At 37.5% G+C, this 12,358-nt stretch overlaps 1 protein-coding gene across 3 annotated transcripts in view; it reads left to right on the top strand.

Moving 5' to 3' along the window:
- The window catches only part of LOC128098531 (ATP-dependent translocase ABCB1), a 165,019-nt gene that overhangs the window by 68,984 nt on the left and 83,677 nt on the right, over window positions 1-12,358 (top strand). Inside the window, exon 1 of one of the 3 annotated variants that reach the window (XM_052719762.1) lies at window positions 10,045-10,087. The exons of the other annotated variants lie outside the window; for them this stretch is intronic. Coding sequence (XP_052575722.1) covers window positions 10,060-10,087 — 28 coding nt within the window. The 5' untranslated portion in view covers window positions 10,045-10,059. Of the gene's footprint in view, window positions 1-10,044; window positions 10,088-12,358 lie in introns of those variants that run through there. 3 annotated transcript variants of the gene reach the window in all.

Raw genomic sequence — 12,358 nt, 5'->3', positions numbered from 1 at the left:
TACCTTCCTCATTCCTAGACCTCTGTTAACCTTCTGTCAGCTAGACATACTACACAGCTTAATTCAGGCAGTGTTTATGAGGGTCTGTACTGTGTGCATAGACTTTTGAGGATTATAAAGCTGGACAGGGTACTAAGTTTCTTTCTTTATTGAGTTACAGTGTGACAGATAAGAAACAAATAAAAATAAAAAGACAAAAAGGATGAGTCTTAACACATCTTAGTGTGTTTTATGTTAGATTACAGCACTCTGCTTACTCAACAAATACCTTGAATATCTTTAGTCTGATATTTGTGATATAAGGTCACTCATGAACTTAATGGCATAAACTAAGAAATGTTGTAATCTGCAAAATGTAAGTATCACACTTCAGTTTTCATTTATTAAGTTTTTGGTTGGGAGAAGAAATCTAGCTTCATGAAGTAAAATTATTTAGAATTGTTTGGTCAAAACAAAGATCAAGGAAAAAAGATATTAAATTTTGTTAAGATCTCAGAAATAAGGAAATGAAATTTTTACAGGATCATAGAAAAGTAGGAACCTTTCTACATTGGTAATTTCCCTTTTGTAGATGCTGGTTTTACTAAGGAAACAGTTTTTATATCTGAGGCAAGACATTTTTAAAATAATAAGGTTGCCATAACCCAATCTAGAAATTTCTGAAAAATAAACTGCAAAGGGCCAAAATGATTGTATTGAAAGAAGTTGTCCTCTGTTCCAAAGAGCTAAGGTAAAGTTTGCCTAATGAACCAGAAAATAGACTGTCTTTAGACAGTTTGCTTTTAAACCTACATATAGTGAATCAGAATGGAAATACTCTAGAATATTTACAACATAAGATTGCCAGGATAAAACATACAGGATCATTATATGTTAAAATAGTAAAAAATCTAAGAGAAATCGAAGTCCAACAGATAGACTCTGGACTGGTCAGACTCAAAAGCTTAGTCATTTTTCTGTGTTTTTAGTATGTCATGGATACTCATTCATGTAAGATGTGCCCTTACCTTTATGCCCATGGCGGCAAGTGATTGCCCACTGTGCAACTAGAAAGGACATGTGATTTTCCACCAAATATAAATGTGAGAATTTACATATATTTCTACTAGCTCTGTAAGTCTTGGTATGTCTTTAGGTAAGCATTCTACTTATCTAGAATACTTAGAATCATGAATCAGCACACAAGGCATTATCTTGATTTATATTCCACAGAACATCAATGACTATATGAGACTGCACAACACTGACACCTAGACTAAGGTCCACACCCTCACCCCAGACTGCCAGCAATCACACATTCCTTTTAGAGACTAGGACAACACCTTTCTGGGTTTAGTTGCCTGTCTTACCAGGCTCCAAGGCCACCTGGAGTATTGAGTTATCCAGTAATTAACTCAGAAACCTACTCATCAAACTATTTTAATGTACAATATTTTATTCACTGGCCAGCCAAATTTTACTTTGGACAATAACAACTGCTTTTCAAGATGATTTGAAGTCTTCATGATATTGAATAGCTTTCTTTGGCATGTTGATGAAGAAAATTTGAAGTTTCTTTCCAACAACAAAGTGATACACTTCAAACTACAATATTGTCTTAGTTAGAGTTCTATTGCTGTGCAGAGATACCATGACCACAGCAACTCTTATAAAGGGAAACTAATTGGGGCTGGCTTACAGTTCAGAGGTTTAGTCCATTACCATCATGGCAGGAAGCATGGTGCCACAGAGGCAGACATGGTGCTGGAGAAGGAGTTGAGAGTTCTACATCTGAATCTGCAAGCAGTAGGAAGAGACAGTGAGCCACTAGGCCTGGCTCGAGCCTCTGAAACCTCAAAGCCACAGTGACACATGTCCTCCAGCAAGGCCACAACTTCAATAATGCCACTCCCTATGAACCTATGGGGAACATTTTCATTCAAATCACCACAAATATAGATGCATTTAAATGAATATTTAATGAGGAAAACATCAAAAGGAGAAATTCAGACTCCAGATGGTTTTGCATTTAAGTACTATGTTATAAATAAGAAAATCTCAACTCTGATTCTGAACCTGAGGAAATATTAGAAAGTAGCTAAAGAATATATGGGTTACAGAGTTTCAATTTTTGTGTGATACTTGACTCAAATTTCAATTATTTCAGGATCTTAATTCCTTCTTTAAAATGAAAAAAAAAACCATAGTCTATATCAAGATTAAATTAAGAAAATACTCAACTTAGTGGTCAGTATTATTAACATTATTACTTTCTTTTCTCCAGTGCAATAGACACTCCTCTGAGAACAAAGACTTACAGCCTGGTTTGGTTGCATATGCCTTTAGGCCCAGAGCTCAGGAAGTAGAGGCAGATGGATCTCTGAATTCAAGGCTAGCATGGTCTACAGAGAGACTTCCAGGACAGCCAGGGCTACACAGAGAAACCCTGTCTCCAAAAAACAACAACAAAAAACCTAAAAACTTATTTTTCCTTATAGCCAGATTATTCACTACAATTAACCAATGAATATGTGTTAAATTTTTGTAGTTATAAAGTTCTTACATCTGTGATGAGGGAATCACCTGTAGCATGCTATGAAAAAGTTAAAATGTGTTGTAAAGTTATAAATTGAAAACAGTTCCTTCATTAAACATCATTTCTCAATTTTTTACACCATATAAAAAGTTGTAAACCAAAGAATACAGATGTGCTTTAAGCATTACAAAATAAAAGCTATGATATATTATTTTATTCATGTTCTCAAAGAGGAATCCTTCGAGAATGTCAAATGATAGTGATCATGTTCTCCCACTGTCTCTGCGATATTATTCTAAAGTGTAGAATGATGACCTAAACATAGGTGACCAGTAGGCTATAGAGAAAGGAAAACAAGAGGAGACTCACAGCACTTTAGTCGTTCCTTAATTTGGTAATTACTCAATGAGTTCCTACTATATGCTTCCTATGTTGAAAAACAGAAATAGATAAAACAGAGATGGTCTGCCCTTACAAAGCTCATAATTCAATAGGAAAGATCCATTTTGTAATGTTAGAAGTGCAATTTGTGATAAACGTAGTAGGAGAGAGAAGTACAAGGTACTTCATGAATTGGGAGCTATCAGTTGGACCAAACCTATTTGAGTACAGGGAACGTTTCCCTAGAGAAGTGAGTTTTCAACAAAGCCTAAAGAATGAATCTCTATTTGCTAGTTGACAAGGCCAAGGATGCAACTCTCCCCCTCCCCACTCCTCTGTGTGTGTGTGTGTGTGTGTGTGTGTGTGTGTGTGTGTGTGTACAAGACTGCATGTGCTGAGTCACAGGAAAGAAGAGAAAGATGGTATCAGGAGAGAAGATAGCAATAACTGAGTTCAGAGCAAAACTCTAATGATTTGGTTGGATCTTGAAAGGCAAATGGACTGAGGTTAGAGAACCAAGGAGAAGGCAGATCATATAGAGTTTTGGAATTTAACCTGAGAACAAGGAACCATTGCTCGAGGAGCATGATATTGTATTGTATGTATTTTATAAATAACTTCCACTATTATGTAGAAAAAGAATTAGAAGACTAAAGGGGATATAGAAAAAAGAAGTATTGTGGTTTTTCTGTTTTAGGAATGGATTTCACTGTGTAGTTCAAGCTGGACTGGAACTCCAGATCCTCCTGCCTCTAGCTCCTACATGCTGGAATTATAGGCATATGTCACCATCTCTGGCTATGATACTCTTAAAGTAGCCCAAAAGAGCATGGTAGTTATAGTGGTTAGGACAATTAGTGCTATTATTTTAAAATATAGTGGATTCTAACTGGATGTACAGAGTGAGGAAGAAAGAGGAGTCAAAGATCCTGACACCAGATAGATGATGGTGTCATGTGCTTATGGGTGCATGCTAAAAGGGAAGCACAGTTTGGGACAGAATTAAGAGTTATCTTTGGGTAGGTTCAATGCTTGAATGCCATTATGCCACCCAAGCAGCAAATTCCACCATATAACTTTGTGTGGGAGAGGTGTGCATATACATACATGTGGACATACATGCAAGTGGCACGGTGTGTGCACATATGTGGAATTCGGAGATTAAGGGAACGTGTGTGTGTGCATGCATGTAGAATCCAGAGATCAGGGTTGGGTGTTTTCCTAAATTGTTCTCCACCTTATTTCCTGAGACCGAGTCAACAGAATCTGAAGCTCGCTGATCCCTCTTGACCAGCTGGCCACCAACCCCAAGAGGCCCTCTTGTCTTCACTCCCCCAGTTCAGGCATGATCAATGCCCGCTCTGCACTTAGCTTTTTACGTGAGTGTGGGGATCAACCTCAGGTCCCCATGCTTGTACAGCCAGCACCCCTGACTCAGGCCCCTCTCCAGCCCCATACATCAGAAACTTGTACATTGTATTGTTTCAAGCAACAACAAGGTTGATAGAGAATAAGAAAAAAGTTGACTCTAAGGACAACGTGTCAGGTTTGGTGAGAACTATCTGATTGTAACATGCAGTGGTCACATAAAGTGGAACACACATGATAGACTATCAACTGTATAATAAAGCTTTTTTTAAAAACATGAACATACTGCAGTTTGATGTGTGCATACTATGTCAAACAATAGAGACTTCACACTCAAATATTTGGCAGAATTACAGAATTCCCCTCTTGGAAAGATAAGAATCAGAATTTATCTATGACCTCAAGACAGTCATAGAATAAATTATAGGTTTTATAATTTATTTTAGAGTACTGTAACTAGCATCATCCTTCATTTTCTATGTTAATATTATTTTGTATATTTTAGACATAATTTATCACTAGACTAAAAATGCAACTTGTAATGAGAAACATTTATTTCACTCTTTTTCAAATATTGTACATTAAAATAAACTTCTGACCATAATTATCCAGACTTGGAATCCTAGGGACACGGCAGGCAGATGCTAGAAAGATGAATAGATTGCCTTATAGTCTACGTTCCTGTCCTGACAGCCTTTCTAGGGGATCCTGAGGAGTGGCAAGGAAAATGGGTTGGCTTAGCTGATTAATGGCACAGTAGAGTCAAGATGAGAGAAACTTGATGTGAAAAGGAAACAGCCATAGACCAGTACTGCCCTCTCCCTCCAACACGTACCCACACTTGCCAGGCTGAAACCTGACCATTAGAACTGCAAGCTCCAAGTCACAGAGCCTATGTTGTTAACAAGGCCACCTTCCTACCTGTCCGTGGGGCACTGGTTCTTTAGCACTTCAGAGACTCAGCGGAATGCAGGACTGCAAAAGATGATCTCCATGTTCTTTCCAAGCCCCAACATTGAGAAGCACTGGTATGTGAGAAACATCCTATAGTAGAAACCACGTTAAACAAGGGTAAAAGTCTTCATTTCTGAAGACTTCTAAAATGTTAACTGCACCACTCAAAACTCCCTGCAGCTCTGTTCTGTCTTGGTTAGGTGCCACAGCCTCAGTGAGGTCTCCCCTGACCATATTCAACTTTGGCCTCTTTCCCTACCTACTGCCACCAGTCTCCGTCCCCTTTCCATTGTCCCCAGCTCACTTTCCGTCTTTGAACACACTGAATCACTTATTAAGCTTCAGTCTCATTGCCTAGATGCAAGAACAACTATACCCCAGCAGAGGCTTTTGTTTGCTTGTCACGATACACTGTGCACTCTAGGGCAGCATATAGAGAGCATCTAGGAGGTACTCTCTCACTTGTTAACATTGTTGAATGAGTGAGGGAAACCCTCAGGCAAACGTTTTCAGAAAAGTACTTACTAACACACTTCAATTGCAAAATGAGATGTATTCAACAATGAATCCATGTACTAGAACAATGCTTTTTGCTCATGGAAGTATATTTTAAATAGATATATCACCTGAAATAATACAAAAACTGGAAAAACAGAAATGAGCGAACACAGGCTCTTTGAACTGATTTAACCTTGTTCTCAAGAGAAAGTTCATTTGAGATTAGGCAGGTTCAAAGTCTGTGAGTCATAAAGCAATTGAAAAAACTAAACAGGAAATGATGCTTTTTATGAACACTGCCAAGAGTAAAAAAATAACTTTTAAAGATAATGTTATATTTACATCAGGAATTTCTTAGTGCTGATGTCTGAGGGTAAAAGGTTGGCTATAAACTGAGATAAGAATGAGCTAGATACACACTAGGATTGCTACAACTGAATGGTAACTGAATATCTAAAGAAAGTCCCTTTAGGAGTCATCTTGACAAAAAAAATTGCTAAGGGGGTAAGAAAGCTATTCATATTATTTTATTTATCATGATTTTTGAAACATAGTCCTACTATGTATCCCAGGTTGACTTTTAATTTTTTTTTTTTGAGACAGGGTTTCATTGTGTAGCTCTGGCTATCCTGGAACTCTTTGTAGACCAGGCTGGCCTTGAACTCACAGAGATCCGGCTGCCTCTGCCTTGGTTCTGGGATTAAAGGCGTGCGCTACCACCACGCCCAGCTGGATTTGAACTCCTGATCTTGAGTTTATCTCCTAAGTGTTACAAGTGTGCACAACCATGCCCAGCTCACATCTCATTTTGAACTGAAACTCTTAATTAAAATTACCCACTAGTACATTAACAACGGTAAGAGCACAAGTAACCACCTTCGAATTTAACCATTCAGATACTAAGCAACTGCTTTTCATTCAGTAAGTTATTTTACAAACGAGGAATTTGAGTCTCAAGAAAAATAAGTTTCCCAGTGTTAGACAACCATAACTTACCCACTCTCCTGCCAGTTGCCACAACTGCTCTGGAAACTAAGGGGTGAGGGTCAAGGGGACCAAAGAGTTTGAGACATCCAAAGACCAGAGACTCTTGAATTCAGTTTGATACTAACATCCATATTGTCTACTAGCATGCTAGACTACCTCTTGTTTCTAACCTTTTAGGAAGTTTTACTAAACAGCAAGGTTTACTATTGGCATCATTCAACTGAAGGTGTATTTCCGTAGATTCTAAAAACATATATCTATATGTATATATCTTAAATCATCTTATTTCTTGGCAGACTCATTGGCATCGATTGGCACAGAGTTCCCTTGAGTATTTCTCTGAAATGGATAGTGTTCCCTTAGATGAATAAGTTCAGTTTGGTTTGCAAAAGCTGATGTGCTAACATTACTCTAATGATTTTTCAGCCCTAAGTTCCTTACCCCACAAACAGAGCCTAAGCAGATTTGCACCTGTTTGTCATCTGCAGCTAACAAAGTGCCCACTACACAGTAATCAACGATTATAAGTGAAGGATCAAAATGGAAATGACTCCCCTGCTAAAGTTCTTCTATTTGCCCGGATAGATTTTAAAATATGAAGTAATGACATTAACGGAATTTAGTCTCTGAGTTCACTGAATTACTTGTGCTGTGCTTTCATTCAGCATTAAAAAGGTACAATTCCAACTTCTAGGAACTTAAACTCTTCTGAGGTACAACGATTAAGTCCTTAATTGTTCTTGCCTGCTTCTGTCTTCTTCAAGTAGCTATAGCCAGTGTTTACTCTGGGAAGTTACGATCAGATCTTTGATCTTCTCCTTAAGGCTTTGAAGAACTCATCAGTTATCGAAAAAGTATATCCAGGGTATACAAGCAGTTGATGGGCAAAACAAAGGGCATCTCGTGCCTCACTCATCCTATTTCAAGTGCATATGTAGTTCTGTTTTATTTCTTTCCCTCTTCCCTTCCTTTTATTAGAAATACAATGAGGAAAGTTTTCACATATATGAGAAAATTTAAGAAAAAGAATCTTGGGAATTCTCAGTGCCACTTGTCTTAGTTTAGCCTGTTAATTTTGGCCTTCCCCAAATGTGGCGGATTCTTATGAGCAAACTGCATTGAGAAACAATGGCTAGGATTCTGGTCCTCTGTCTTTTCCATGTTCTTAATTTAAAAAAAAAATCATTTTTACCATTTCCAATATGAAAAAATACACTTTTAATGCAGGAAATTTTCAAAATATAAGGAGTTTCAATTTTAAAAACTTCATCTAACTTCCACCACTAAAAACTGAAACAACCATTAATGTTTTAGTGTATTAATTTCTAGTTTTGCAGTGACTGACTTGCTTTTCGTAGTTAATATTATGCTATCACAATTTCCCCTTGCCCTTTTTCTGGCAACATTAGCATGGATATTGTCCAGTGTCATTACAAGCTCGGTAAGTGATTTTTATATTCCTACTCTCTTTAAGAGACTGTATCACATGAAGGCAAGAAGGTTCAACACGTCAGGGCCCTTGCCATGCCAGCTGGGCAACAGGAGTTCACTCCCCAGAGCCTCCATAAAGTTTGTCAGAGAAAACCAGCAACACAAGTGCCCTCTGCCTTCCGTGCACACACGCGCTCTTCCACAGACACCATATACTTATACACATACGTCATAATAGAATAAAGCTTAAGAGAGACTATTGTTATTTTCCCAGCCATGCGTATGTGGTTCAACATGCCACTTTTTATCTCACTTTTTTTGTTTGTTTTTTGTTTTGTTTTGTTTTGTTTTGTTTTTTGAGACAGGGTTTCTCTGTGTAGCTTTGCGCCTTTCCTGGATCTCGCTCTGTAGCCCAGGCTGGCCTCAAACTCACAGAGATCCGCCTGCCTCTGCCTCCTGAGTGCTGGGATTAAAGGTGTGCGCCACCACCGCCCGGCTTTATCTCACTTTTTATCAGAAGAAAATAAGGCAGAAATGGATATATTTGGTCCTTATCCCTAACCTTTTGCTTTTGATCACTTACGATATATTTCCCAAATTGAATTATTGGATCAAATATATTTAAGATATATATGGCCACGTTGTTTCTTTATTCATTTTAATACCACCTTATTTTTCTTTACTCTAATGAACAGTTTATAGACACACTTTTCCAAAATATATTTGTGCTTTAATTTGTGTTTCTTTGTAGCTATCATGAATATTTCGGTATCCCACTTTTTAATTTCTAGTGTACTATTTCCTTTTATATGCATTGTCTTCTTTTTTATTTTTTCCCAGCTATATTTGAGCCTTTGTATTATTCTTATCCATTATATGAGTTTCTTTACATATTAAAACATAGCTCTTCTGAAATAATTTAAATAAATATGTATTTAACTTTTTGTTGCATTTAAAATAAAAAGGCTTCTGTGTTTATGTATATAAAACAATTATTTATAATTATTTTCACATCATATTTACTTTCAGTATCCTTCACTACCCCGTTTCAGTCATTACAACTTGGTGCTTGAGTTTTTAAGCTTTACTCTTGCCTTGGTGTCCAGCCATCTTTGTTAGGAAGTACAGCTAATAACATGCTTTATACTGAACATTTCTAAAACTTGACCTATTTTTTCCTTGAAGACGTAGATCCTTGTGTTGTCTCTGGCTTAACAATGTTGCAATCCATGCTTTGAAGGCTGGGTAACCTGAGCCTACCCCTTTTTTCTATCAATCTCTTAGAAGTCTTATAGTCGGTTTAGAAGACAGGGCCTTCCTCAGCGGGATGATTTTCTAATGGAGTTTGAAAGATAATCCTAGAGGATCTTAGAGGAGATGTTTTGTGACAAAGGAATCCCCAAACACCTTAAAGATAACTCAGGCAGCTAACCTATTAGTCCAACTTCAGTAAGCTGTTGCTAACTAATACCCAAGCAAGGGTATTTTTAATAAGAAGATATGTAATCTTTATGTGAACCACAAATAACAAACAATCCATCCTCAGGTAAAATACTGGTAATTATCAAGTTAAAATCAAGGCTAATTAGGAGTAGGTGGAGGGTAGAAATGACCTCTGCCCAGAGTACATTAATAAATCACTTAATTTTAAATTGAGTTGCTTTATTGTGACCGCCATTCTACTTGAGCTGTGACTGTCACATTATAGGCTAAAAGACAACAGGACAACATCTTTGGAAATTACCAAATTTAAAGGTTTAGCTTTTTAAAGTAAAAAATTGTATTTATTTGTTTGTTTGTGCGCATGCATACAGAGGTCAAAGGCAATGTGCGGGAGTTGTTCTCTTCTTCTATCATGTGTATTCTAGGAGTTCCACTCGCTTTCTCAGCCTTGATGGAAAGAGCCTTTGCCCGGCATTGTTCTAATGCAGGACTTTAAGAAGCAGTCTAGAGGTAATGTGAGTTTGGGTACAGTCATCCCATGCCCTTGTCACTTAGATAGTCATATGTCTTTCACACATAAAAATCAGTTACACATAAATGGGTGGACATTAACATTGTGCATCCTTTATTGTTAGCAGAAGTGAATCATTTACTTTGCACTGGGATCCTATGATAGTCTTTCTGTCTCAAGTCAAATAAGTTCATCAAGGTGAACGTTGCTCCTCTTTCAGGATATATTAAATTTAGACTCAAAGTAGCTAAACAGAAGAGCTAGGAGAAGAAGAGAAAATGTATTCTTACAGAAATCAAGGAAAGAGACACAAATTACAAGAGGGTCATGAGCAGAACTTGAATAATTAGAAATCTTGAGAGAATACATGTTAGTTTTCCATCATTGTGATGAAATATCTCAGAGAAACAGTCAAAGGAGAAAAGGTTTATTTTGATACATGATTTCAGAGATGTCAGTCCACAGGCTAGGCAGAAGTGGAGCATCATGGCTGGGATTATGTGGTACAGCACAGGTGTTCACATCACGGCAGTTAGAAAACAAGGTGGGGGGCAGTGAAGGGAGTCTAGGACAAAGCATAATTTCTGAGGACAGACCACCAAGGACCTCCCTGGAACTAAGTCCCACCTTCCAAATTCCAGTTAAATCCCAATAGTCCAGCAGAGTAGGAATCCTTCAGTAGATTAGGTCAGAGCTCCATGATCCAACCAGTTCCCAAAGCCCAACCTCTAAATCCTACTGTGTTGGGTCCAAGCCTTCAACACAGAAAGATTTGCATGTAAGAAAACACAGGGTGGAAAAAGACAATAGCAAGTCACCTGAGAGGTACAGTGAATTGGTTGAAATGCAATGAACATGCATGTGTCGGGGGGGGGGGGGGGAGGTCTGAAGAGGTGAAATAGAAGAGTAGAGAGAATACTATGTTACAATCCTTAAAACCTAATAAATTCTAAGATGAAATACAGTTGATGGCAGAGGGCCACTGTAGCATTTCTAAAGTTGAGCCATAAGGTGAAAAGTTTCATGGGTCTAAAAAAGGTAGGGTAGAAATGAATTATAGTCATGTTCTAGAGTGTAGTGTAGCTAAAGGTGAAGGTATGGTGGTACAAGTCTGTAATCCAAGTCCAGAGACTAAAGCTGCAATATTGAAAGTTCAAGTCCAATCTGGAAATATATATTGATACACTGTCTACCTACCCACCAAAACAATAAGGAAGGAAAGAAAAAAGGGATAGTTATTACAATACTTCCAAGTTCTGGGTTTGATGCTTATCAGCTATGTGGTTTTTTAGCAAATAATGTAGACCTGTTTCCTTCACTGGGAACTAAGAATAGCAATAATAATAATAACAGCTTCATCAGTTCTTGGGAGGATTAAATGAGTTTATCCTTTTGAAGTGCTTAGTGCAGTTTCTCATGTATGACCAATGCTTAAGAAACGCTAGTTAACTACTGTTCCTTAAGTATGCACAGCACCAAATATAGGAGAGATGCAATCTCTCTAGTTGGAAGAGTAAAGACAGGGCAGAAGCATAAACAAGACTAGAAATGTTTAGGATGAACCTGAGCGGGTACATTTGCCCCAGGTAGACTACAGGTGCTGTCCAAGAGCGCAGCCAATTAGAAAGAGAAAACAAACAAACAAACCAAAACCAAGAGGAACAAAAAACTAGTGACTTATTAGAAAGTCTGTAACAATATTAGTTTAAAGAAATCAGTAACATGTACCCTCCCAAAAGAGTCAAAGCAAGGACATTTTCGGGTAAAAGGGGGGAAAATGGCTTTGAAATATATTAAAGGAAGAAGTTACACTTTCACGTTCTGCAGAAACAATGACAGATTTTGCTTTTTCTCAATACTTGCAGCAAGTCCAGAGGCAACTTGAGTCAAATAATGCGAATTAGAGGTTACAAACAACCACTTTCCTTATGTTTTACAAAAGAAGGAAGCACTCAAAGGCTTTAAAACTGCTCTGTGAATTTGTATTGGGAAGACTGCATTTATTTACTGCTGGTCGGTTTGAAGAAAATCCCAGGAAGAATATAAAATGTAAACACTGAAAGAAATAGCGACTAAAGTAATGTGTTAAAAGTTACGTTTAATAATCCAAATTGAACTGTAAGAATCTCAAATGCCCTGGAGGGACATGGACTTTGGTTTGATAGCTAACAGTTCAAAATACTACATATTTTTAAATACCATTTCTACAGCGAAATGATCCATTTATATACTGGAAATTTGCTTTATTTTATTTTTTAAATAAAAGAGAT

This window comes from Peromyscus californicus, unplaced genomic scaffold, assembly GCF_007827085.1.
Source record: "Peromyscus californicus insignis strain IS unplaced genomic scaffold, ASM782708v3 Scaffold_6__1_contigs__length_162567912, whole genome shotgun sequence".
In the NCBI taxonomy this organism is placed as follows: Eukaryota; Metazoa; Chordata; class Mammalia; order Rodentia; family Cricetidae; genus Peromyscus; species Peromyscus californicus.
Note: the sequence above shows the minus strand (reverse complement) of the source record. Positions and strands in the feature narration are given on the sequence as shown.